The sequence below is a fragment of the Mus caroli genome, unplaced genomic scaffold (genome assembly GCF_978045245.1).
Source record: "Mus caroli unplaced genomic scaffold, Mus_caroli_1 scaffold_6, whole genome shotgun sequence".
Lineage (NCBI taxonomy): Eukaryota > Metazoa > Chordata > Mammalia > Rodentia > Muridae > Mus > Mus caroli.
Genome location: NW_028227261.1, coordinates 18,722,741 through 18,749,653, shown reverse-complemented (window position 1 = coordinate 18,749,653; position 26,913 = coordinate 18,722,741). Strand labels below are relative to the sequence as shown.

The 26,913-nt window shown below is 49.5% G+C and overlaps 1 protein-coding gene across 4 annotated transcripts in view; it reads left to right on the top strand.

The window, feature by feature from the left end:
- Tmco4 (transmembrane and coiled-coil domains 4) overlaps window positions 1-26,913 on the top strand; it is an 82,637-nt gene that overhangs the window by 6,070 nt on the left and 49,654 nt on the right. For 3 of the 4 annotated variants that reach the window (XM_029476243.2, XM_021160825.3, XM_021160824.3), the window contains 5 exons: window positions 4,956-5,100; window positions 6,392-6,516; window positions 11,337-11,515; window positions 17,241-17,415; window positions 18,885-18,912. In XM_029476243.2, coding sequence (XP_029332103.1) covers window positions 11,346-11,515; window positions 17,241-17,415; window positions 18,885-18,912 — 373 coding nt within the window. In that variant the 5' untranslated portion in view covers window positions 4,956-5,100; window positions 6,392-6,516; window positions 11,337-11,345. Of the gene's footprint in view, window positions 1-4,955; window positions 5,101-6,391; window positions 6,517-11,336; window positions 11,516-13,662; window positions 13,765-17,240; window positions 17,416-18,884; window positions 18,913-26,913 lie in introns of those variants that run through there. The other variant, XM_029476245.2, reaches the window with a different exon arrangement.

Below are 26,913 nucleotides of genomic sequence, written 5' to 3'. Positions count from 1 at the left end.
AAACACACAGACACACACACACAGACACACACACACATGCACACACAGACCCACAGACACAGACAGACACACACATTCTTATTATGTCAGACATTGATTTTCACAGACTGCTTCAGGGGAGAGAGAGCTGAAGCTAGAAAAACAAAGTTCCTTCTTGTATGGGGCCTTATCCAGGCCTGGGTCATGCAGAGTCTTACCCAGGCCTGGGTCATGCAGAGTCTGATCCAGGCCTGGGTCATGCAGAGTCTGATCCAGGCCTAGGTGATGCAGTGTTCTCATGACTTAAAACATGATATTGATCACGCTTAATGTCCTTTTCCATGCTGGCTTTGGGATTTTTTTTTTCTTCTTCTTAGGAGAAATCACACTGCCTTGTGTTTGGTGCCAGTCAACAAATGCCCACTTGGAGCTCTCAAGGCCCAGGGCTGCTATTTGTAGAATGCCTGGCTCTCCGTCCCACGAGTGACAAAAAGCCGCTTGAGCAGCATTCTCCTTAGTGATAGCTAATGTGCTTGGTTGGTTTCAAGTCACAATCACTGATGATCAGAATGAGATCTTTCCAGAACCAGCCCTGTCTGTCACGAGTCTGGACACACAGCCTCGCTGTGGGTGTGGTGGCTCTCAGGTTGTAAAAATCGTTACCCTGGCAGATGGCATTCGTCTAGATCAAACATGGACCTTGTTTGGAGTCCCTGGATGTCTTTGCAGTACCTAGAAAAGGACAGGATCACCAGGAGGCTCTAGAAAACAGTGGCTACTCCCTCCATCATGACCTCCTGCCCCTGGGGCTGCTGGGAAATGCAGAACACAGAGGTGCTGGCACCAACAGCGAGTTTTCCTTGCCACAGGAATCCAAGGCTTCCTGGCATCAATATGTCCTCACGCGCACTTTAGAACCCCAGTTTAACTTTGGGGTGGGGGTTGATTTTGATCCACAGCAAGGGGTGGAGGGCCCCGGGGGACCAGAGTGCACAGCTCCGGTGGTGCCACTTCCCCTACCCCACAGGTGCCACCGTACTCCTTAGATGGAAGGGAGGGGGACAGCTCCATGATCACATAACCCCAAGCTGGAGCCACAGGCTCCTTCATCCATACACTGTGGATGGCTAAGGATCGCCTCTCTCTGTGTAACTGGCCTATCCATTTTATGACTGACAGGACCTGTTGGTCAAACAGTGGATCATTTCGGTGACCTGGGCTTTAGTTGGTTGGACCACACGGAGCCAGAGTTCTAACCCCAAACACTCCCTTCCAAGGAGAAAGTAACAGGACCGTTATTTTAAGTTGTCTTTTTCTGGCCCAGGGAGATGGATCAGCAGGTAAAAGTGCCTACTGCTAAGCCTGAGGTCCTGAGTTTGATTCTGGGGATCTTCCATAGTAGGAGAGAACCATTACCCACCAGTTGTCCTCTGGCTTACACACACACACACGTGTGCACAAACACACACACACACACAGAGTGTGATTTTTAAATTGATTGGTCTCTTTCCATTATAATAATAATCAATGAGCTCATTACAATATGCTAGAAAAATAAAAGCCAGTAACCTCTAGTTCCTTAGCCAAGAGACAAGGATCATCAACAGCTCAGTGAAGTCCGTTCAGATCTTTTTACTCTGTAAACATTTTGTAATACATAACTAGAGGGCTGGAGAGACGCCTTGGCAGCTAAGAGCACTGGCCGCTCTTCCAGAGGACCCAAGCTTGGCTCCTGGCATCCACATCAGGTGGCTTACAGCTGTCTGTAAATCCAGCTCTTGGGGATCTGGTGTCTCTGGATTTCTCAGGCACCTGTACCTCTGTCACATATGCAGACATGTCCCCCACACATAAAAAATAAAAGTACTTTAAGAAGTAACTCAAATTATATATGTGTGTGTGTGTGTGTATACATGTACATATACATATATGGTAATATGCTGGTTAGCCACCTCTCTAGGGGGAAAATTGCAATATGCGCATTTGCCATTTCCTGTGGTGTAAATGTCCCCACCACCAGTCCCAGGCTGACAGCGACACTGAACACAGAGTTGTAACAAGACCTGATGTTAACAGGCCAGCACATCTGGACCAGCACAAGCCAGCTCCATCCTCCCGTCTGCTAGTCACGATAATCTAAAGAGGGAAAGGGGTCATTTTGCTCAAAGATTCAAGTTCCAGTCAGGATCACTTGGCCCTGCTGCCTGGAACCTGTGGCCACAGTAGCCAAGAAGCAGAGAGATCAGAAGTGGCAGACCCAATAGACCCCAATGACATCATCACTTCCTCCCACTGGGCTCCACCTCTCAAAGGTAGAGCCATCACCCCACCCCAACACATTGTAACAGACTGAACACCAAGCCCTCTCTGCCAGGAACTTTGAGGGGTGTTTTATAAACTGCAGCAATATTGTAAACTTTAAATGTCTATTTTTCTGATCTTAGAATTGGTATTTACTCATTCTGATAATTCACGAGACACAAACAGAAAAGGAAAATACTAAAATCACCCTGAGTCCAGCTCCTCTCCGCCCGGAGTAGGCCATGGTCACGTGTCCCATGGTCACGTGTCCCAGGAGTTCCCCAGCCCAAGTGGCAGCACCTTCTAGAGAGTTCAAAGGGGTTTTATGACAGAAACAGATTAAGTACACTCTCATCCCTGACAGTTCACCTTGCAGAGGTGATTTTAGACAATGTCTTCCTTGTCAAGATTTTTCTCTCTGCATGGTTTCCCCACAGGATTCGTTTCCATTCAAATTCTCTCACTTTTAGGAACTCTTGTGCACCAATGAAGTATCTAAAATTTTGGTTAGCTTTTAAAGAAGCAAAAGGAATCGTCTTGGTTGGGTGTGTGTGCTGGCTAGTTTTATGTCGGCTTGGCAGAAGTTGAAGTCATCTGAGAGGAATTGAGAAAATGCCTCCATAAGATCAGGCTGTAGGCAAGCCTGTAGGGCATTTTCTTAATTAGTGATGGATGTGGGAGGGCCCAGCCCATTGTGAGTGGTGCCATCCCTGGGCTGGTGGTCCTGGGATGTATGTAAAAGCAGGCTGAGCAAGCCATGGGGAGCAAGCCAGCAAGCAGCATCCCTCCATGGCCTCTGCATCAGCTCCTGCCTCCAGGTTCCTACCCTGCTTTCCTTGGTGAACTGTGATATGGGACGATGAGTGAAATTAACCCTTCCTTCTCCAGTTGCTTTTGGTCATGGTGTTACATACACCACAGCAATAGAAACACTGACTAAGACAAAGATTAGTACCAAGAGTCAGACATTGCTGTGACAGACCTGACCATGTTTTGGGGAGGATTGTGGAAGGACTTTGGAACTTTGGGCTAGAAAAGCCATCAAGCATCCTTATCTAAGTGAGCTGTTCTCCAGGATCTTGGAAGATAAGTGTATTGGGAGATGTACAGCCTGGCGTCTGAAGTTACAGGGGGAAGTATGAGAGTCCCTTCAAGACTTGATCAAGGCCATCAAGGCCATTACATATTTTGAAGTAAAAACCTGTGGTTCTGGTCATCTGGGGCTGAAGAATTGACTGTGAGTAAGAAGATACCAGAACCACTAAAGTGAAACCTTTGCTTTGCTGGGACAATTGATGCTGGTCCAGCTGAAGCTGGGAAATTAGCAGTGATCAAGAAGAAACCAACAGCAGTGAGGTGACATCTTCTGGGAAGTGTTTCCTGAGACTCAGTACAGATGCACCAGAGGTGGCCAAGGTCACACCTCATGCTGCAGCTGGACTTGGCCATGTGTAAATGTCTCCCAGGTGATACTGGTTTTGAAGGCACAAAGGGGTCATGGCGAGCAGCTGAGGCTCTGCTCTGGAGAGGCCACTGGTGCAGGTGCAGCCTCAGCAGCCCTTGAAGGCCCCGGGGCTAAAGGGGTCATGGAGAGGATTAAGGCTTTGACACCAGGAGAGCCCAGGAGAGGCTACTGGTGAAAGTATAGCCCAGTTGAAGAACAAGATCCCGGCATTTTGGAGATGCTAGTACCGTAGCACACAATAATTTTTTAAGTAAGGGAAAAAGAAAAAAAAAAAAAAACCACACACACAAAGACAGAGTTCAGGAAGAACAATGCCTGCTTTCAAGACTTCTAACACTACATTAAGACACAAAAGACAGACAAAGACAAACAGAGCATCAGATAAAGCAAGGCCACAAGACACCTACACATACAGACAGCTGATTTCCACAGAGGTGTAAAGGCTAATGGCCAAGCATCGTAAGCAGTCAGGAGACCAGGGAGGCAGAGGCAGGTGGATTGCTGTGAGTTTGGGTCCAGCCTGGTCTATGTAGTGAATTCCAAGCCAGTCAGCTTCTATCTTTTAAGAAAAGACCTCAAGTTTGAGGACAGAGTAAGCAATTTAGTGGACTCTGCCTTGTGTGTGTGTGTGTGTGTGTGTGTGTGTGTGTGTGTGTGTGTGTGTGTGTGTGTGGTGTGTATGTGTGTGGGGGTGGTAGGGGTGGGGGTGGTATGTGTGTGTCATGAGTGTGTAAGGAGTTCTTGCCTAGCACATGTGAACCAATGTTGCTAACAAATGGACAGAAACTGGAGTTCAAATTGTTTGAAGTTTGGGGGTAGCCTGGGTTGGGACCATCCCTGAGTAGTGATGTCATACACTTAGACCCACCTCCCCTTTCCATCTGGTGCCCCGTTGGGATGTGAGAAGTTTCCCATCTAGACCTAGCTCCTTAACTGGTTCACAGGTCAGTATTTTCTGAGTAGTGACTCTGCCAGATCCAGCAAACTGAGTGCAATACAGAGAGAGAACTCCTGCCTGTGGAGCCAAGGCTAGCCCAGGGCCCAGGTGTCATCACAGCCCAAAGCACAAGGACACCTGTGAGCTGGACCGAGCTGTGCCTGGCACTCGGTGACCACTAAGTGGGAGATGGCTGCTGCTCTGCTGGGACAGGCTCCTGAGTAAGTGAAGGGGCATAGCTCAGGCTGACTGCTCCTTCTTCCCCTGCTCCAGGTTTCATACCCAGTGGACCCATGGCTGGTTTTTCTGGTTTAGTCGGTAGAGCAATTTGCATATTTCCTTGAAGAACTCTCTGAAGCTTTACAGCCTGCCTTTGGACTCACAGAGCGGGACGCCCACGTTGGTTCTCCAGAATTGGGTAAGGACCATTGGGGTTTCCTTTGCTGCAGATCCTTGGCACTGTCTGTCTGTCTCTATCTACAGTCCCCACGAGGGGAGCCATTGTCTCTCTCTGTCATGGCATGGTCACCTCTACGTCCCCACCAGACAGCCTGGTGTCTGCTAGCCAGCAAGCACCAAGACAAGCTTCTTAAATCACTAGCTGGTTAGTTTGTAGTGGGATGGATACTTATGACTGACTTGAGACCTAAGAAAAGACCTTTATGTGTCTCTATATCCTCCTAATGGAATTCTTTTGACTGTTATTTCAAAATTGTGTCCACTATAAAGCAAGCTACAGAACTAACACCAGAAGGTCCCATATCTTCTCATTCGGGGTAGCCACTGCCTTTGAACATGAGAAAAGCCTTCCCTGGACCACGGGGCCCAGTCACCATGACAACGCCCACCCAGAGTGTCATCAGTTGAGCCATCCTCCATGCCCAGCCATTAACAGAACTTTGGCTACCCCGGACATCTCCTTGATTTTTCAAAATCCTAGTCTTTCTTCTGCCTTAGGGTCTGCCACATACTGTCCCCTCTGCCAAGAACATAGCCCTTCCAGCCCACCTACCCCTCTGTATCCTCTGCCCAGGACACACCCCTCCAACCCACCCACCCCTATGTGACTCGCTCAAGTTGGTTCTTCAGGTCCCATCCTGATCCTTCTCTCTCTCTCTTTTATCTCTCATGTTTCCCTGTACAGTGTCTATCCAGCCCTCTAGTTGCCGTATACTTTCTTGTCTATCTCTCTCTCTCTCTCTCTCTCTCTCTCTCTCTCTCTCTCTCTCTCTCTCTCTCTCTGTGGGAGAAGCCCTCCCTCCCATCCATCCACACAGGTCTCTCTCCTGTATCCCTTCCCCTCCTAACCTTACCCACGCCTTGTGGGATTGCACTGTTCCACCACCTATCCTTTTCAAATGATTCCCAACTTTAGTGCAGCATTAAGGGTGTAGATCTGAGTCTTGATTCCTCCCCATTCATTTCTTTTTTAAGATTTAATTTTTTTTTTATTTTATACATGTACATGAAATGTACGTATACGTACCGTGTGTGCAGGTGCCCACAGAGGCCACAAGAGGGCGCCAGATATCCTGGGCTGGAGTTACAGGTGCTGGGGATGGAATTTGTGTCCTAGACAAGAGCCCCAAGTGTTCACTGATCGAGCCAACCATCCCGCCAGCCCCCTCCCCGTCTCACGGCCGTGACCTTGACCAAGTTACTTGACAGTTGTGTCACTGAGTGTCTGTATGTTGTCTGTGTCCCTGCAGAATGAAAGCCCCTTCATTCTTCAGCAAGTGTGTTTGATGCACACCGTAGTCTAAGCCAGTGGAAGCTCGGGGCGTAAGCAAGGACTCCACCTGCTCTGAGACTTACATTCCTTGTGTGCACACAGGTAAGCCAGTCTTCGGAAACACACTCTGTAGTAAAAAAACATTAAAAAAAAAAACAAAAACAAAAACTGACACAGGGTTCCTGCCTGCCTTAGATCATTTATGTTCCAGGATGAAAGACACACACAGCCTTATGTCTTAGACAGCCCAATAGCTGGGCAGCTGCCTACCCTCCATGTTGTTAGAATCTATGTCGATAACCCCAAGTTATCACTATTGACTGTGTTCCACCTGGGCTGCTCCTAACCCAACTGCGCAGCCCTCTGGGCCACATTCTCTTGGCCCTTAGCCCATGGCGACTCTCCTTCTCTCTTCCGCACGCTCTTTTTCTATCCCACGGCGGCTTTCCTCCTCTTCCTCTTTCCTCTCTCTTTCCCTCTCAGTCTCCTCCCTCTCTACCCGTCCCCACTCTTGAACCTCCAGCCCCACCTTTCCCCTCCACTGCCCAATCACAGGCTCTGGTATTTATTGACCAGTTAAAATGGGGAGAAAGCTCACAGGACATCGCCTAAGTACCTGATGGACTGCTCAAGGGGACAACCCCTCTAGAGGAAGCAGAATCAACATCAAAATACAAACAACATCAGGCCAACCCACTACAACACTCTTTTATTTATAAGTAAGCATTATTAAGGTAGAGCGGGGTGCTGGCCGAGAGGACCTAAGATGATTTCAGGTGGCCACTGAAGGCTTCCCAGAGGAGGTGACATTCAGGCTGAAGCCAGATGTGATGTCAGGGGAAGGGAGATCCAGGCAGGGGGCGGGGCCTGGGCAGAGGCTCAGAGAAGAGCAGCAGGCAGATGTGAGAGCAGAGAGGCAGCCAGCACAGTGAAGGAGTGAGGGACAAGACAGGCACCAGGCCACAAGATAAGGTCCTGCAGCAGACAGGAATGGGGGGGCGGGGGGAGGAGAGCATGGAAGCCAGTGGTTCTCAACCTGTGGGTCGCGACCCCCTGGAGGCATACATCAAATAATTTACATTATGATTCATAACAGTAGCACAAGTACAGCTATGAAGTAGCAACGAAATCATTTTATGGTGGGGGGGGAGGTCGTCACCATAACATGAAGAATTGTATTAAAGGGTCTCAGCATTGGGAAGGTTGAGAACCACTAATGGCAGCCATTGTTGGGAAGCTTTTAAACAGGAGAGTGACAGATTCAGTCCTGGTCCTGATGCAAAGGTCAGGAGCCCAGTATGTAGAGAATGCTTTGCACAGCAGGGCACTGCAGCGATTGAGCCAGTGTGTTCAGCTTGAGCTCGGCTTTCCCTGTGCCTAGCGCATTCCTCCCCAGCGGTTAGGAGCCAGCAGGCACATGCTTGTCAGCTCCCAGGCCTGCCTTTTCTTCAAACAGAGAACTTAATAGGCTCCCCAGATACCAACTTAGTGCAGTGCCATCTTGGGCTAGCCCTGGATAATAGGTATAATTACCACCGCCTGCAAATGGCACACAGCAGAGACTGCTGACCCTGCTGACTGTGTGGCCCTCTTACCCCACCCCCATGCTGACAGTGGGTCCTCAGGACCAGGCCGACCTGCTTGCAGTCTCCAGCCCAGGGTCCTGGAGCAGCCACTGGAGGCCAGTCTTACTGGGTGACTTCAGTTGAGGTCTTCACCTCTCTGGGCTTCAGTTTCTCCATCTGAACCAAGGGAAGGTGGATTCATAATGGTAGAGTAGAGGAGAGAAGAAGAGGTTTGAAATCAAAAGTCCAAGTCAGGCCTATTCGCTCATTTACCTTGTGACATTGGGGAAGGACCTTGGCCTCCCTGTGCCCACGCCTCAGCTGTAGGAAGGAATCCTCCTGCCTCACTCCCTACTTAACTAACTGTATGTGGTACTTGTGAGAATAAAATAGATTACAAAGTGCCTTGCCAACTGTGATTCACTGTTTAAAAATAGAAATAGTACAAAGACCAGAGACTAATCAGTATTCAATTTACCCTAAATAAAGTTGATATTTAAGTATATCCTTTTTAAAAAATTGGTTGCTTTTAACAATTTGCAAACATTATCGGTTGTGGACATATAAGAGATAGTTTGTAAAAAAAATACATATATATGATATATATGAACAAACTTAGGGGCTAAGGACTGGGGGATTAGCTGTTAGACTCAGAAGTTCTTAGACTCGTGGCCATTATTTAAAACAGTCAATGGCCCAGAGCTTAGCCTGGGTTCTCTCAGTCTGCCATTGCTGGCTGTGTGACCCAGGCCCAGTGGCTCCCCTCTGAGGCTGATTGCAGATGTGCAAACTGTGTATTCTAGCCCCTCTTGTAACCTGGAGACAGAATCACAGTCCCGGCACCCAGGGACAGACAGTTTTCAAGACAAGGTCTGTGTACCCCAAGATGGCTTTCAGCTATCTCGCCTGAAGTGACTTTAAACTTGGGCTCCTCCTGCCTCTGCCTCCTGAGGGCTATGGTTTCAGGTGCATCCCCCACACCTGGTTTGTGTAGTCCTAGGGATGGATCCAGGGTCAGGTGCATGCAGGGCGGGCGCTCGGCTATATTCCGAACCCAGTATTAGATTTTCTTGTTTATTATATTCATACTCTGTACTGAGCACCAGCGAAACCATTCTTTGCTAAGCATTCTTTTTGTGTTTTTTGTTTTTGTTTTTGTTTTTTTGAGTCAGAGTCTCATTGTATAGCCCCAGCTAGCCTAGACCAAGCTGGCCTTAAACCCATGAGATCTGCCTCCCAAGTGCTGTGACTAGAGAGGCATATGCCACCTTGATTATCAGCATTCATTCCTTTAACAAGCAATATATAGCGTGAGCCCTGAGTCCAGCTTGGATCACACATGGGCTCTGTTGGTGACTGTGGAGTGGCTTTCCTGGGCAACTGCATAGTCATTTGTCAGTGACGAACATCAAAGTATGGCAAGGCTGAACTACCTGGGTCTCCTTCCTTCCTTCTTTCCTTCTTTCCTTCTTTCCTTCTTTTCTTCTTTCCTTCTTTCCTTCTTTCCTTCCTTCCTTCCTTCCTTCCTTCCTCTTCTTCCTCCTTCTCTTCCTCTTCTTCCTCCTCCTTCTCCTCCGTCTTCTTTGTTTTTTTGTTTGTTTCTTGAGACATGATTTCTCTGTTAGCTGTCCTGGAACTCTCCCTATAGACCAGGCTGGCCTGGAATTCACAGAGATCCAACTGCCTCTGCCTCTGCCTCTGCCTCCTGAGTGCTGGGATTAAAGGTGTGCACCATCACACCCAGCCATCGGTCTCCTTTTTATCAGGTGGAGGGGGCTGGATGTCCATCAGGGTCTGAGCCTATGTTCTTATCCCAGACACAGATGTCTGGGGCACATCATTCCCTGAATCCCTTCTTCTGCTCCTTGCTTAGATGCCTGGCTGGGCTTGGCTTGCCTTGTTTCTTTCCCCAGCTTTTCTATGCCTCCCCTCTCCCCAAAGAATGACGGAGAACTTCTCTTTCCACCATCCTGCCTTCACTCATGCATGTGTGGTACACACCAGGTGCACAGATCTGAGGTATACACCTCGTGATTGTTGATCATATTTACACACATATAACCACCACCCAGGTCAAGATAGGGAACCTTTCCATCACCCAGAAGCCTTTGCATGTCCTTTGGAGACACTGTTTCTCCTTCTGCCCTTTTCTTCTTCCTTCTTCTGCTGTTTACTGTTTTGCCTATGTGTCTATGTCCTATGCATGGGACCCAGTGTATGCATGGCTTCCTGTATATGCAGGGACTCCTGTGTACACACAGGACCCAGTATATGCATGGACTCCTGTGTATGCATGGGCTCTTGTGTATACATAGGACCCATTTTATGCATGGACTCCTGTGTATGCATGGGACCCAGTGTATGCATGGCCTCCTGTATATGCATGGCCTCCTGTGTATGCAGGGACTCCTGTGTATGCATGGGCTCTTGTGTATACATAGGACCCATTTTATGCATGGACTCCTGTGTATGCATGGGACCCAGTGTATGCATGGCCTCCTGTATATGCATGGCCTCCTGTGTATGCAGGGACTCCTGTGTATGCAGGGACTCCTGTGTATGCACAGGACCCAGTGCATGCATGGACTCCTGCGTATGCATGGGCTCTTGTGTATACATAGGACCCATTGTATGCATGGGCTCTTGTGTATACATAGGACCCATTGTATGCATGGACTCCTGTGTATGCATGGCCTCCTGTGTATGCATGGGACCCAGTGTATGCATGGCCTCCTGTGTATGCATGGGACCCAGTGTATGCAGGGCCTCCTGTGTATGCACAGGACCCTGTGTATGACTCTCTGCTGGTTGTGTGTAGTCTGTGGCCTGTGTCTGTTATTATGATTCTCTCCAGGGCTCATTCCTTTTCATTGCTGTTTAGTGGTCAGTCGATGGTCATGGACCTTAGTCTACACCCTCTGCTGTGGGTGGTCATTTGGTCTGTTTCCATTTGGGGACCATGGTGACACCTTGGTGTCCACGTGGGGACTGGTGCTAGAACTACTCCCTAGACACTCAAGTGTGACAATGCTCAAGTGCCTGGCTTGTAATCCCAGCATTGGATGCAGAGATAGAAAGCATGAATTCAAGGTCACCTTCACCTATGTAGCAGCTTTGAGGTCAGCCTGGGCTACATGAGACCGTCTCAAAACAAGGTATGAATAGGAAATCCTCATTTTAGTGACACTCATGGGTTAGTCTTTGCCGACTGGGAGCTTACAGCTCTCCTCCTTCAGCCTTCCTAGTGCTGGGATGACAGGCACAGCCTCTACAGTTAGTTTATAAGAGATGACTTCTGTATCTTCTAGGAACGTCCACCTTCCCCTGGAAGCCTCTCACTAGGATTCTCTCTTGCAGGGGCCGGGAATGGCCACATGGAACAAGCCACACCCAACGCAGCCTGTGGCACCAGAGCCAGCTGCAGAAGATGATTCCCAGAAGCCCCTGGGCCGGGAGCTCTCGGAGGCCAATCGCTTCGCCTATGCCGCCCTGTGTGGCTTCTCGTTGTCACAGCTGTTTCCAGAACCTGAACAAAGGTGAGCTTTTCTGTCTCTCAAAGGGGGAAGGCCAGGCCTCTTTCAGGGAGGTGACTCCCAACAACCAGTCAGCTCCACAGACCCACAGATAACCCCAAGCCTGGGACCCACCCTTGCCTCTTGAATCTCAGCCTCAAAGGAGGATGAAGTGCCCCTTGTTCCGTTATCTCTATGGATGCTTTTCCCACGCATCTTCTGCGCTCCTACCGGATGCCAGGTGTGATTTCAGTTCAAGGAAGGCATTGTGTATGTGACAAATGAAACATACCCCATGCCCCTCTCCAGTAAGTCACTGTCCATAGAGGACAAGAAATTTATTCAGTCATAAAACATGTGTTTATTGAGCACTTACCATGTACTGTGCACAGTGCCAGCCATATTGATGAAAGGAAAAAGCGTGATCTCTCTGAATGCTTCATTCCGGGAGATGTCCCTTCCCCCAGCCCCACAACAGATGTGACAGTGGCGAGCAGAGGTGGGGGACATCGTGGGGTCAAAGGAATGTTAAGTGCCTGTGTGTATTTAATGTCTGTCACTGATGCTATTTACCAGGTGCGGGCTTAAATCACACATTGGCGACAGTTTCGTGGGGTGGTTAGGAGCCTGGGTTTCAGTCCGCAAGGATCAGAGTGGGGCAGGGGTAGGGTACTCAAAAAACGTGTCATGGAGGGAGGGCACAGCAGGGTCCATCTTTGTCAGTAGGGTGGCGTGAATATGGGAACCTTCTTGCTGTGAGGATGAGACAGAACAGGAGCTAAGGAACCCTAAAATCTGAGGAAGGAAAGAGAGCCCAGAGGCGAGAGATGTTGCAGAGAAAGCAGTAACAGTGTGCCATTTCCCCAAACACTACGTGACTCTTGAATGTACCACCTGCCAGGCTGAGGTTGCCTCTGAAAGGGCTTCCCCAACCTGCCCTCACCCCATGGGGCAATTAGGCATCTTCTCCACTGATCTTCATAGGCCACATGGTTACTTCCCCCAGTCCCCAGTAGAATGCTTCCCAGACCTGCCACCCCTGCACCTGAGCTCCTCGGAAGGCAGATACCACCTTTGAATTCTAGGACCTTCCCAAAGTTCAGTGAGCCCAGGCCTTCAATGAAGTCCCTGAGAAAATGGCAGCAACTCTTGGCTCTGGGAGCAACGGAGCCTTCCATGGCTTCACGCTCAGCTCTCGTCACATCCTGACTCTGGTACTTTCCAGTCTCCTGTGACTTTGAGAGGTTGACTTAAGCTGCGCGAGGACCAGTAGTCTGGCTCTGCATCTCTAGGATAAACAGCACAATGCCCAGCACACAGTAGGTGCTCAACACCTGGTAATGGGCGTTTACAAACTCTACCATTGGCCTCCATCTAGCAGTGAGAAACATCTCGGATAGTCTGTCCCCAGGTGTCTCAGTCACTTCCCTGTTGCTGTGATAACATGACCAAGGCAGCTTATAAAAGAAAGTGTTTAATTATAGTTTCAGTCTCAGAGGGTTAGCATTCTCAATTGCAACGCAGAGACAGGATGGCAAGAACAGCTGGGAGCCCATATCTCAGAGCTGCGTTCAGGAAGCAGAGAGCACACAGGGGTTGTCAGGAGGCTCTGAGACCTCACGGTCCACCCCCAACAGCGCACCTCCTCCAACAAGGCCATGCCCCCTAACCCTTCCCCAGATGCCACCAACCGGGGACCAAGTATTCAGATAGATGCCCAAGGGACATCTCATTCAAACCACCTCACCAGGCAAGCCCCTATCCATCTACCAGAGAGTTCAGTGCAACACTTTCTCTGTCCCCTACTTGTACCCAGCCTGGGAAGCCACCATCTTTCCGAAAGCTCCCCTAAACAGATAAGCTGGGTACCCCACTACCACCTCATAAGCTGAGTGCATCCTGAGAAGGACCTGATGAACCCGACCGCTGTTCTGACACTGTTAGGAGGATACCAGGGATGTGATTTCTGTCCCATGTCCTGCGGTATTCTCCTCGGGCTCCCCGGTTCCTCACCTCAGTTTCCAGTGCTGTGTGCCAGTCACTACCCATCTGAATTTTAATGCAGAACACATTTAAAACAAAACAAAACAAAACAAAACAAAACAAAACAAAACAAAACAAAACAAAACAAAACAAAACAAAAAACCTCTGTCTTTTTAACTCCCAGATAGACTGCTGTTGGTTTCCATTATCTTTAGAGAACAGTTGGTGGCTGTTTTTGTCCTCGTGGGACATCAAAGCTAGTGTCTGGACTATTTATTTCTCATCTGTCTGTGAGTATCCTGGAGGCTGCTCCTCACAATGGATTTGATTTATTCAAATGTCGAGCTGGGGGCACGGGATGACGTGCTGCAGTAGGGTGCCAGCCTTGCATGCAGGAGGCTCAGTCCCAGCATGGCAAAAAGAAAGAAATGAATGAATAAAAGAAAGAGATAAAAATAAAACCAACGGAGCAATGTAGTGCCAGATGCAGTAGCTCTAAGCCCAGACCTCTATCTGCTGCACACTTAACAATTTTTAACGTCAGCTCTCAGGAGGCTGAGGCAGGAAAATCACAAGTTCAAGACCAACTTAGACTATATGCTGAGACTCCATCTCAAAAAAAAAAAAAAAGTCAAAACTGGTTGGGTAGACAAAGTTCAACACAAACTGCTTCTGTCAAGGCTCAGGTATTTTTGGTTTTCAGGCTGTGGTCTGTGTCAGTTACTTAACGTCTCTGTTGTAGCCCCATGGTGGCTACAACAAGAGCATGGCTATGTGTCAATAAAACTTTATTCATAAAAGCAAGCTAGGGGCCAGGTTCCTGAAGGCTATCATTTGTGATCCTTGAGGGGAGGAACTTTGGAGGAAGCATGAGGAAGCCAAGATTCCAAGGAAGCCTTGACCTGTTCCCCTTTGGGATGCTGGAGAGCTTGAACCCCAGAAACCAGGGGGTCCTACTTATAAGGATGATCTTAGTGAGTGACAAGCACATGATGACCCTGGGTGGCGCAGTTGCTAGAGAAGGGCTGGCTCCACAGTGTGTAAGCATGGCACCTGGGGGTGTAAGACAAATGTGTGAGTCTAGAGGTACAACTTACCATGTATGAATGGAGGTTGTCATATCCAAGGGGCAGGGGTTGATCTAAAACCTCCCTGACCTCATGGGACTGTAGTAAGAATTCAACAATCTGTGTATAGAAAGACCTCACACAGGTGGACTTAGCTGTATGAGTGCCACTGCCTTTGCTGTTGTTGACTTATTTCATTTTTGACGGTGCTAGAGATGGAAGCTGAGGCCTTGCACACACACATACACACACACACACACACACACACACTCACGCATGTAGACACCCACATGCACAGATTTTCACTAGATCCTTTTGTGCTGTTTAAACTGTCAACTCGACACAACCTAGAACCACCTAAGAGGAGTCTCAATGAAGAACTATCTAGATCACATTGACTTGTTTGCATATCTGTGGAGGACTGTCTCCATGGTTGATATAGGAAGACCCAGCCCACTGTGGGCAGCACCATTCCCTCAACAGGAGATCCTGGATAACAAAGCGAGCTGAGAACAAGGAAACAAGCAAGGGTCTGTGGACGTGTTCCACCTCTGACTAAGAGTGTAGATCTGGTGGTCTAAGTTCCTGTCTTGACCTCCCTGAGCTGATGGGCTGTAACCTGGTGAATTGTAAGCCAATGAAACCTTCTTTCCCTAGGCTGCTTTTTGTCAGGGTGTTTCCTCACAGCAATCGGAGTGACCAGAGAGCAACCATTAGGGAAATATGTCAGTAGATAGTGCCTCCCATGAGCCATCCTTTGCCCAGGACAGATAATTGTTAATCTTTCCAACAACCCTAAGAAGCAGGTTTCATCGCGATCACAACTATGTCACATATTCAAAATCTGAGGCACAGAGAGGCGGAGTAACCGATCCCAGGACCACACAGCCGGTGGCAGCGCTGGTGGCTGTGCTCTTTAACCCTGTGCTCATAGGACAAGCTAGTTCTTTATGTCTAAGGCTTCCCCAACATCCGGCAGGCTAGACTACTCTGTTGGCCCTGAGCCATCCCTGTGTACTCACTGATTGCTGTCTGTTCACCCACTTAATCATTCCTAAAACCATCCCCGTCCACACCCACCTGCAACCTTGGCTCAGTCCCTGGGATGATCCACTGGGAAGTAAATTATCTATCTATCTATCACAGGCCATCTCAGGAGATAACATTTACTGCAGGTCTGCTGATGCCATACACTGCTCCCGTCATTTTATCTTTTTATTTAACTCCTGGGGTGGGTCCCGATGTCACCTACATTTTACAGCCTTAGAAAATAAGAGAGGTGAATTGGGAACTTCGAAGATTCCCCAGGACAGTTGTCACCATGGCCAGACTCTCACCCTTTCCTCCATTGTCTCCCTCAGTTCCCTGTCAATAGTTACCACACCAACTAGCACCAAGCATTGTCAGCATGCTGTGTTCTGCCTTATAAAGCTGGTCTCTTAAACCCATTTTACAGAGGCACAGACAATGAGGACAAACTACTTTCCCAAGTTGCTGTGGCACTCTGTTCTCCTTATAGGGATGAAGGAGGGGCTGTCAGCTCAGCCCTGAGCTGTCTATAACCTTTGGGGCTTGCCCCAGCTACACAGGACCACATTCCCAAGATGTCACCTGACTCCCCAAGATAGCTGGCATACAGTCACCACTTGAAGCCACCGGGGCACCTCATTTTCAGAACTTCCCCCCAGGGTCAATAGCAGTGTCAGCTTAGGTGTCCCTCAGGATGGCGACAAACAGCTCAGCTGCCCTCCACCTTCTGCCCGGCTCTGTTCCCTCCTTCCCATCTGTAAGTTCTGGTTCCCAGGGAAGTCCCAATAATCTCTACTTCAGACTAGCTTCTGGTGACAGCATCGCCCAGATCTAGACCATAGCTCCCACCCCACCCTGCAATACCCTGGCCTCTCTGCTTCCTCAGAAGCTGTAAGGAATGGGATGGGTGGGCTGTGCTGTGTAAGGGTTTGGGCTCCTCAGGTTCTTTCACCACGAGGAAGCTCTAAATATCGCCAGGAGTCCAACCTGGTCTGGCCAGTTTCCCTGTGGGGAGCTGGCTGGAACTCCACAGGTAGGCTTCAACCTTTTCCGTTTCTCTGCTTCCTAATGAATTCTCCGGTTCCTCACACCCCACCAACCCTTGCCAAAAACTCAGCCCTGTGTCCAAGGGCAGCCTGCATCAAAAGCCAGCGTTGACTCTGCCACGGTCCCCAAGATACAGTGCCCTTCTCTCTCAGATCACAGGGCTCCCGCCTCTCCACAGTGGCCCCATTGTCCCCTTGGCAGCACACCTGCTGAAGTTAGGATCCCACCTTTACAGTGGACACCTTCCCAGAAATGAGCCCTTGGTGACATCCAGGCGCTTCTCTTGACTCCCCAGGGTCGCTGCCCAACTCTGCAGGTGGAACTGGGGCTGCTTAAGCCCCTCCCTCCTGTCCTCAGACATCTCTGTTCCCTGGTCCCCAGCATGGCTCCAGGCCAGGTCACATAGGCAGCAGCAGCTGGCTACCTTCACCTCTGTGGTTCTTGGTAAAAAGTCTTGATGGGGACTGAAGGTAGGAGCTGTGTCACCTAGGATTCTGTTTGGGCCATCTCTGTATTTCCTGGACTCTAGTCACAGGTTGACATATGTGACCCCGTCCATCCACCATTGGCATTTCCAGGCCACGTTCCCCAGAAGGTCTGGATCTAACTATATCTCTTTTTAGCTCCTTCTGCGCAGAATTTGTGACGGGCCTGGTGAAATGGCTGCATCTGCCTGAAACTGTCCTCCCAACCATGATGGCGTTTGCCAGCGGCCTTGGAGGTGAAGGAGCCGACATCTTTGCTCAGACTTTATTGCAGGACCCCATTCTGAAAGACAACCCATCAGCAGTCAGTCAGGTATGTCAGCCCCTGTGTGGCTGTTCATAACCATCTACAATTCCAGTTCCATCTACAGCACCCTCCTCTGGGCTCCACGGGTACTGCACACAAGTAGTGCACAGACAGATGTATGCAGATGCATCCAAAACACCCATACCCATACAATAAAAATAAATGTTAAGAGAATATTCCAGCCTCCCCCTTCCAACTGGAAGTGTCGAAGGGACTTCTGGTTGCAAGCACTTTGGACATTGGTTATTCAGCATATGTCACCTACTGCAGGAGGTTGTTTGAGAATCAGACATGTTAACGTCTATAAATAAGCATTCTCTGTGCATTAATGAGTAGTAAAGGAAGCTACCATAACGAATCAGGCTCTGCTATAATCATCCCCAGAATATATGGTGATGGAGTGTTGGGCTATGCAGCCACCTCAGCCCCCAGGACTGACTTGGAAGGGAAGTGACTTAGTCTCTGTCCCCAGCAGCCCACAGCTGGAATACTTAACATACACATAATAAGGCATCTTTAGATGGGACATGAGTTCTACACACAAAATCGGTGTTTGTTTCCTGTGTGTCTTACACCCATAGACTGAAGGTAACTTTATATGATGTTTATCCCTTTCTGCATGGAACCACAGTTCAGAGTATGGAATTTTTTCACTTGACATAATTTTGGAAATGGAAGTAGGATCCTGGAGGGACAGCTAAGCCATTAAGAGTGCGTACTGCTCTTGGAACTCCAGTTGTGGGGATGCAGCGCCCTCTTCTGGCCTTCTCAGGTTCCTGCATGTGGTGCACATAAACTTACATGTGTTCATATGCATGCACACGAATAAATCTTTAAATATATATATGTAGAGTTTATATACACACATATATGGATATATATATATACACATGTGTACATACACATATATAGTTTTACATATACATATACATACATATACATCATTCACACATATCTATCTATCTATGTATCTGTCTATCTAATTGGAATTTTTAAATTAGGCATGTTTAATCTGTATAATCACCCTTACTTTATATTGAGGAAACTGAGGCACAGAGAGATTTTCTTGCTCAAGGTCACCCAGCTAATAAGTAGCCAAAGCCAGGATTTGAACCTTGGTGGTCTGACCTCAGAGCCTGCATTCTATCAAGCTATGGTGACCTTTTTTCTGAAGCAGCAGCTTTGCTGTGTGCCCTTGAACATGTTGCTCACCCTCTCTGAGTACAGTTTCAGTAGGCAGAGCTTGTGGCCCCAACTTCTGATAGCCACATGCATAGGCAGGATGTAGGGCCTTTCCCTCCTCACCATGGCCTGCATATTCACCCACGTGCCCAGTTGGCAGCTGGCCTGCCTTTGTACTGTAGGGTGGAGGGCTTTTGCCATCTCCACTTGGTAGGAGTTAACACTTAGCTGTCCCATGAGCTGGGTGGTAGTGTGTCAGCACCTCACCGATTTTTGTCTCCTTTGTCCCACAGGACCTCCTGAGCTTCTCACTCAAGAATGGTGAGTGGATTTGCTGCCTTTGTGGTGTGGTCCACACACAGTGAGGCTGGGGACCGTGCCACACCTATGTCTCGCCCAATGTCTTTGATGAGCACCGTGTGATATTGACCCGGCTTGTTTGATTTCTGCCCCCTCGCCCTCAAATCTGTCCCCTCCCCACCACCCAGCATCCTTGAGCTTAGCAGCGTCATGGCCTCCGAGGTAACAGCTGGGGTCTCCTCCTTGCTGGCACTCCAGCCAGTTCTCTGCTGTCCTCTGAGGTCTCAATGATGTTTCCAGAGACCTGTGTGGCCACCCTTGTCTCCCCGCCTCACACCCAGCAAGGGATTCCAGCCCCTCCAGTGCGGCCTCGAGGCCCTGGGGGAGGGGCTGCCCATCCTCTTTCCTACCTCCTCATTCAATAGAGTCAAGCCCCAGCCCCAGCTGTGGCGGCTTCTCCTAGCTGTGGCTCCTTGTAGCTCTCTGGGTGTCCCCCTCCACTTTTGCATTTGATCCCTAGACACTATAACTTTCTGTCCTTGGTCCATCTGCTTGCTCTGTCCCTCCCTCATTCCATTCAGCCCTCACTTGTTGGGTGTGTTGGTATGCGGGACAAAATGCCGCAAAGATGGGGGATTCATTTTAGCTCACAATTTGAGGGCATAGCTCATCTCAGTGGAGAAGGTGTGGAGGTGGGGTGGGCAGCCAGTCACACTGCGTCCACAGTCCGGAGGCAGACAGATGAAGGCTGGTTGCCTGTCGGTGTTCTCCGTTTTATGCCCTCAATCTGCTGCTGCCCACGTAGGGTGCGTCTTCCTTCCTCATGTAACCTGTCTGGGAACACACAGCCATGCCCTGAGTCACTGAGGGTGAGTCATTACACCCCCCACGCCCCTGTTCAATGTGATACCCTGACACATCATTTTTATCTGCGTCGACTTTAGTGCCTTCGGCCACCTCCTAACACAATGTGTATTAGTTCATCTTAACAGTCCTAATGCTGTCCAAAAGCCCAAAACCTTTTCTGAGACTCACGGTGACCTTTTAACTATAAGTCCCTGTAAAACCAAAAGTGAGAGTTGTTTATTCCCAACATCCGAAGGCATAGAGTAGGCAACCCATTCCAAGAGGAAGGGATGGAGGCAGAGAAGGAACAGAGAACATTTCCTGAAACCCTCAATATGACATCCGAGCTCTAGGTGGTCCCTCCACACGTGCTGGGCTTCGAGCTCCAGCAGGCTCCAGCAGGCTCCAGCAGGCTCCAGCAGGCTCCAGCAGGCTCCAGCAGGCTCCAGCAGGCTCCAGCAGGCTCCAGCAGCCCCACTCAGCTCCAGTTCTGCTGCCTGTACACTTCAATAGGTGTTTGTAACTTTCCGAGGCACACGTTCCGTGGTCTTGGTTTCTCTGCTCTCTTGGGATTGCCATTGGATTTCATGCCTCACCTTCACAGCTTCGTCCAACGGTCTCTTGAGGCCTCCTTGCAGGGACTCTAACTCTGCCACATATTGCCCAGAGTCCCAACTTTGGTGCAAGCTTCTATGACCTTGTAAGTCATGCATTGTGCACACCTGCTGTCCCTGTTAGGGTTTCTATTGCTGTGGTGAAACACCGTGACCAAAGAGCAAGTTGGGGAGGAAAGGGTTAATTCGGCTTATGCTTCCACACCCTAATTCATCACTGAAGGGAGTCAGGACAGGAACTCAAACAGGGCAGAGACCTGGAAGCAGAAGCTGATGCTGAGGCCACCGAGGGATGCTGCTTACTGGCTTACTCCTCATGGCTTGCTCAGCCTGCTTTCTTGTAGAACCCAGGACCACCAGCCCACGGATGGCCCTCCAACATAAATCACTAATTAAAACGTCTTACAGCTGGATGGATATTATACAGGCGTTTTCTTAATTGAGGTTCCGTCCTCTTAGATGACTTTAACTGGTGTCAAGTTGACATAAAACCAGCCAGCATAACTGCTAAACAGCTGTAGCTGGCCCTGTGCACCTTAGTGCCTGATCTGGGAAAAGCACTTCCTGGGAAGTTGAGTTCACACAGAGAAAGCCTCAAGGCTTACAGTTCTTTTTTTCAAATACATTTGCATTTTTCACAAGTTGGAGCCTTTTATGGGTGGCTCTCCAGAACGGCCCATTAAGCTCTGGGTACAGGATTCTAGAATCCTCTAGCCTGCAGCTCAGACTCTTCCTACAATCCACCCTGACACCACACTGGCAGGGACAGCTGTGGCCCTCCTTGCCACCACATGTTTCTTGCACTGATCGCCTTTCTCATTGCTGTGACCAAGGACACTGTCCTGGCGGACAGACACTGCAGGAAGTGCTTTTCCAGGGCAGAGGCCCATCCACTGCAGTAAGTATGAGTGATCTGATTCCCAGGTTTCCCCAGCTGTGGGAAACTCAACTGCATAACTGATGGTAACAGCGGACTGGTTTCCCCTGGTTTTTGTTTGTCTGTTTATTTTAACTTAAAAATAGACTATCAGGGCTGGAGAGATGGCTCAGAGGCTAAGAGCACTGGCTGCTCTTCCAGAGGTCCTGGGTTCATATCTCAGCACCTGCAGTCACAGGTAATCCGATACTCTGCACCACACGTGGTACACAGACACTCATGCAGGCAAAACACCTACCCGCATTATCGCATTAAAAAATAAAGTCTTTAAGAATCTACCAGCTTAAGAAAGAAAGGGTTTATTCTTATTATAATAATAATAATAATAATAATAATAATAATAATAATAATAATAAAGAAATTAAAAGGAAGGAGCATGACTGCTCCAAGCATGGTGGAGGAGGTTCATTGTAAGTCTGAGGGAGAGCAGAGTCAGAGGCAGGGATATCTGAGAGAGTCCAGAGTGAACACAACCCTGAGCCGGGCCACATGAGAAGGTGGGGGAGGGGAGGGGAGAGCCAGGAGAGTGCAGAGCAGACAAAAGGCCCAGATAGCCAAAATGCTGAATTATACAGGGAAGGGCGGCTGGGAGAAGGGCAGCCCACCCTGGGCTGGAAAAGTTTAGGGTAGAAGATGGGCCGGCCGTGCCAGCCATGTCCCATAACAGGTAGAGACTGAGAGATGCAGGGAGAACCTGGCAGCCAGGTCTGCTTTGATATGCTAAATAGGCACCTTGGCCATTTGTCCTGGGTTTGAGATGTAACAATTGTGGCTCGTAGTTTCTGGGTGAGATCTATCCTGGAGGGGACAGCACGGGGACAGAAAGCTTTTCTGGCTGTAGTGGGAGGAGCAGGAGGCAAGGTCACGTGACACAGGCGGTCAGGAAGCATGGAAAGGTGGGTGTTCACTCAGCGCTAGCTGGCTCACTCTCTCCTCTCTCCCTTTATTCAGGCTTGCTCCCCAGTCCTTGAGATGTGACTGCTCACATTTAGGGTTGGTCTTCCTTTTCCACCCCTGGGAAGCTTCCAGTAGGTCAAGGTTAGAGGCTCTTAGCGAAGTCCTGTTGAATGAGTTCAGGAGAGACCTGCTGATTTTGTAATGGAGGAAGGCAGCTCAGAGATAAGGCTAACCATGCCATCTGCCGGAGTTACTCTGTGAGTGGCAGGGCCCCATTCTGCCCGCGTTAGTGTCCTGGGGCTCCCGTTAGCCATCTGACTTCTCTGTGTCCTCTGTGAAACCCAGAGTCTGAAATGCAGCCAGCAGGATGGTGCTCCCTCTGGAGGCTCTGGCGGGATCCTTCCTACATCTCCATTCCAGAGCTTTGCTGGAAATTTGGAGTCTTGGCCCCAGCAGGCTCACAAGGTCATCAATAACAGTCTTTGATCCTGGAAGACTACTATAGGCTCTGGTCCAGAGGATACTTTTAGTCCTTTATTTATATTTTCAGGTGTGGGAGGAGCATGCTACAGGAGGGATGCAGGCATTAGGACTAAGTTTCCAACTTGCTTTTGATGTGCATATTTAACCCAGAGCTGATAGTATAATCTCAGTGACTAGAAAGACATCGTGTGTTGAGCACGCGCTCTGTACCAAGCTTAGACCTAGGGGCTCATGTGGCCACCTGACTCCCCTGCCCCCAGTAAAGTACTTCAGACACATGCCTCAGTTTGCAGACCTGAGTCTCAGGAGGTCTCTGGTCAATTTGGATGTTCTCATGTCACCAGGAGAGACCAAAGAAAGGGAAGGGAGCCTTCTAGGAGAAGGACAGTAAAAAGTTGGCTCACAGCCAACACCAGGTCTCCAGCCTCTTAGGCCACCGCTTTCTCCCGTTGCCTCTCCACTGGGTAGACGGACCTGACTTGGCCTTGCTCCTCCATCTGCCTCAGTTTCCTTTCTCACCAGAAAGCCATGTGACTACTCCTCATTTCATCAGCAAACCTCAAACCATCATGAGCACATGCGGGCACCAACATACACCACCACACTATGGGCAACCTTGGCACAGGCTCTGACAGGATCAGTGCGTGGGTTTAAAATGGCTTCCTTCTCTCTTAGGGGCATCTTCTTTGAATGTAGTGTCTCAACCAGCACTGCTTTTGTGTTTGTATTAAGAAAACCCACCACTTACTAAGCACCCTTACTAAGGCGGATGGATGGATGGATGGATGGATGGATGGATGGATGGATGGATGGATGGAAGAATAGATGGAGGATGGATAATGGATAGGTTGGTGCCTGAGTGGATAAATGGATGGATGAAAGCAGGTGGGTAGGCATGATATTACATATGTATATAGAGACAGATGGGTGAATGATGGACAGATGGATGGATGGATGGATGGATGGATGGATGGATGGATGGATGGATAGGTGGGTAGATGGATGGGTAGATGGATGATGGATGGAGAGGAATGATAGGCAGATGGTCTTTCTTCAGAAAACTCACCCAATCAGAGCTGGGCAGACACTTTGAGCATCCTTCTCCTCCAGAGGCTGGCTGCAGTTGCCCAGCAGGGAGACTAAATTGCCCCCTGTGTTGGGCAGGATGAGCACCCATGCAATCCTCCCAGGAGGTCACCATGGAAGGCCACTGAAACTTCCTGAAAGAACTTCCTGAAAGACTGGCCTTTATTGACACTCTGGGGACGATAGTTGCAAAGCAACCCCATGCTGGCAGCAGGGTGGGCTGCCAATCATTTCCCTTATGCTATAGCAACCCACAATCTATTTGCCCACACAACTGTGAAAATCAGCCCTACAGCACATGTAAACCACCCTGCACTGGCAGCTCTCACAGCTGGCTCTGTGGAAGTCTGGGACAGCGGATCCTCTGTGGAAGGGTATCCTGCCTGCTGCGGGATTTCAGGCAGCCTCCCTGACCGCTATATGTTATATGTCAATAGCACATCTCATGTGACAACCAACAGTGTCTCCAGGGCTGGAGAAGAGAGCTCACTCAGCCAAGTGCTCACTGTATAAGCGTGAGGCTCTGTGTTCAGATCCTCAGCACCCAGGGAAGCCAAGCACAGCTGTAATCCTCTATAACTCTGACACTGGGGACATGGAGACAGGCAGAGCCTTGGAGCTCATTGGCCAGCCAGCCTGGCCAAGTCAGTGAGCTTTGGGTCCAGTGAGAGGACCACTGAGGGAGACAGCCAAGGCTGACCTCTGACCTCATATGTGTGTTTCTGTATCCACCCCCACACTAATATCAGTGCAAAATCAAATTGTTGCTATCTCAGGTGAGACCTGTTTATTTGCTCTCAGTAATCCTTATAAGTCATTCAAGCTGCTCTTTGGGCCCTTTATATAGATTGTGAGTTATCGCCTAGTATGTTACCTCATATGGAAGTGTGTGTTGTTATCCCCACTTACAGGGAAGAAATCGCAGCCCCAGAAGTGAAACAGGTAGGCCAGGGTTGTATTTCAAAGTTCCACCTAAGGCAGCGTGAACTTCGGTGTGAACCCTGAATCAGGGCCAGGGCAGCTGAACCCTGAGTTTTGCCCTATGCACTCTGTGTGACTCTTACACACCCCCTGTGGATCGATACAAAGCCAGGGTCCCAGGCACGTGCAAACACAAGAGCCAAAGCAGTGTGTGCCTCACACTCGACTCTTCTTCCTGAGGGAAGTCTTCCTGGAGAGACTGCACCCCTGTCCCCTAAGAATCAGAGCTCTGTGGAATGAGGCTAGCCTGGCTGAAATGTCCCTCCTAGGACCCAATTGCTGAGTTCCCTCGCTGTGTCCTTGAGATACAGGCCATTGATGGTTAATTTTGCAGCATCCAGCAAATAAGTGCTGAAGTGTTGCTGTGAGCACTGGCCTGGCTCTGGGCACAGTTCCTGTAGCGGAACTCGCTGGGTGCCTGCTGGATGCCTGGCTCCCAGCTCAGGGCTTCCTTTCCAAGCACACAATCCTTGGTGGAAGCCACACAATCCCTTAGGAGACAGATGCAATGATTGTCCCCGCGTTACAAGAGAGGACAATATGGGTTGGCGGACATGATAACCTGTCTGCAGCCACACAGCTGGAAGCCAGGTGGTGGGGTTCTAGTCCTAAAGCATCATCCGCAACCCACTCACAACTGCTGTGCTGCCTCCAGGCCTGAGTGACATAGGCATGCATGTGTGCAGCCACGTGGCTGGCATTGTGTCTGAGGAGGCAGCTCTGGGGACAACCTCTGAAGTAGATCTCTGTGCCCTCTGCCCTGGCCACAGGTAAATCCACGGCTGGGCCTGAAGCATAATGTGACTTCTCTTTCATTGATTTTTCATTAGAGAAAGAACAGGGATAAATAAGGAATGTTCCAGGAAATTAATTATCAGGGGCACTGGTGAACAGGGAGGTAGCAACACAATGGGCAGGCTGGTGGGTACATTATGTGGCCTGTGAGGGCTGTTCCCAGATGCTGTGAGGACGCGGTGTGTGTGTGTGTGTGTGTGTGTGTGTGTGTGTGTGTTAAAGCACGCAGCTCTTGCAGAGCAGCAGGCAGCTCCCAGCCTTGCCCCCAGCCCCAGCTCAGAGGGCAGCCGTTACCATGACTTACTAGAGAGGATGTGCCCTTGTGCCTCGGTCTTGACAGAACCATCTTACAACTGGTAGGATGAGCATGACATCATGAAGAGTAACTTTAGGGACAGTCCAGCAGTGCACGGGTCTAATCCAGTACTCAGGATACAGTTGGGGACGGGGGAGCAGGGACTGAGAATGTGAGACCAGCCTGGGCTACAGTAAGCCTTCACCTTTAAACAAAACAAAACAGAGCAATACTAAAAAGTGTCTTTGTGCACTTCGTGCGTCTAGTGCTGGCTGGACTCACAAGTGTCCTCCTCCGGGTACAGCTCAATAGTGCCAGGTGTCAAACATTCTCGGGACTGGTGTAGAACATTTGCCTAGCATGCCCAAGACCCTGAGCTCTATTCTGGCGTACCTGCACACACAGACACACACATCACAGTTGGGTTCACGAGCACGGGCCACTTCTCTCCCAAGTTGTTAAGAGGCTTGGGCATGTGACCCAGCCCAGTGCCGTTCTCTCTGACACGATGGTGTGAGTCGCCATGGCTGCCTCCTCGGGAAGCTGAGAAGGTTTGAGAAGGCAGGGTAGAACAGAAGTGTAGTTCAGAATGTGGCCCAGTTGGTAGGGGAGAGCTGAAACTTCTGGGTTAGTGTGGTCATGAGTCATAGGTTAGTTGGTTGGATTTTCTTTCCATTTATTTACTGCAGACGGAGTGCGGTGTCTGTGTGAAGGGCAGGGAACGACTTGTGGGACTCGGTTCCTCCTTCCATCATAGGTGTTCTGGGGAGCGAATTCAGATTGTCCTACTGGCGGTGAGCACCCATATCTCCTGAACCATCTATTTGCCCACAAATCATAGGATTTTTCTGCCGAAAAGAGCAACGACTTCATCCAGACCAACCCTCCACAGTTTGGGTCTCTCCCAACACTGGGTCACCTCTCCATTCCTGCAGAGTCCTCCCTTCACCCATGCAGGTTATAAACCTCTCTTTGTTTCAAGCAGGGCCAGACGGTTAGGGATGCACAGTGGGTTTGGAATTTGTATTCTAGAAGGGGAGAGAGACAGTAAAAAAAAATAGTAGGCAGCCAAACTACTGACATATTTA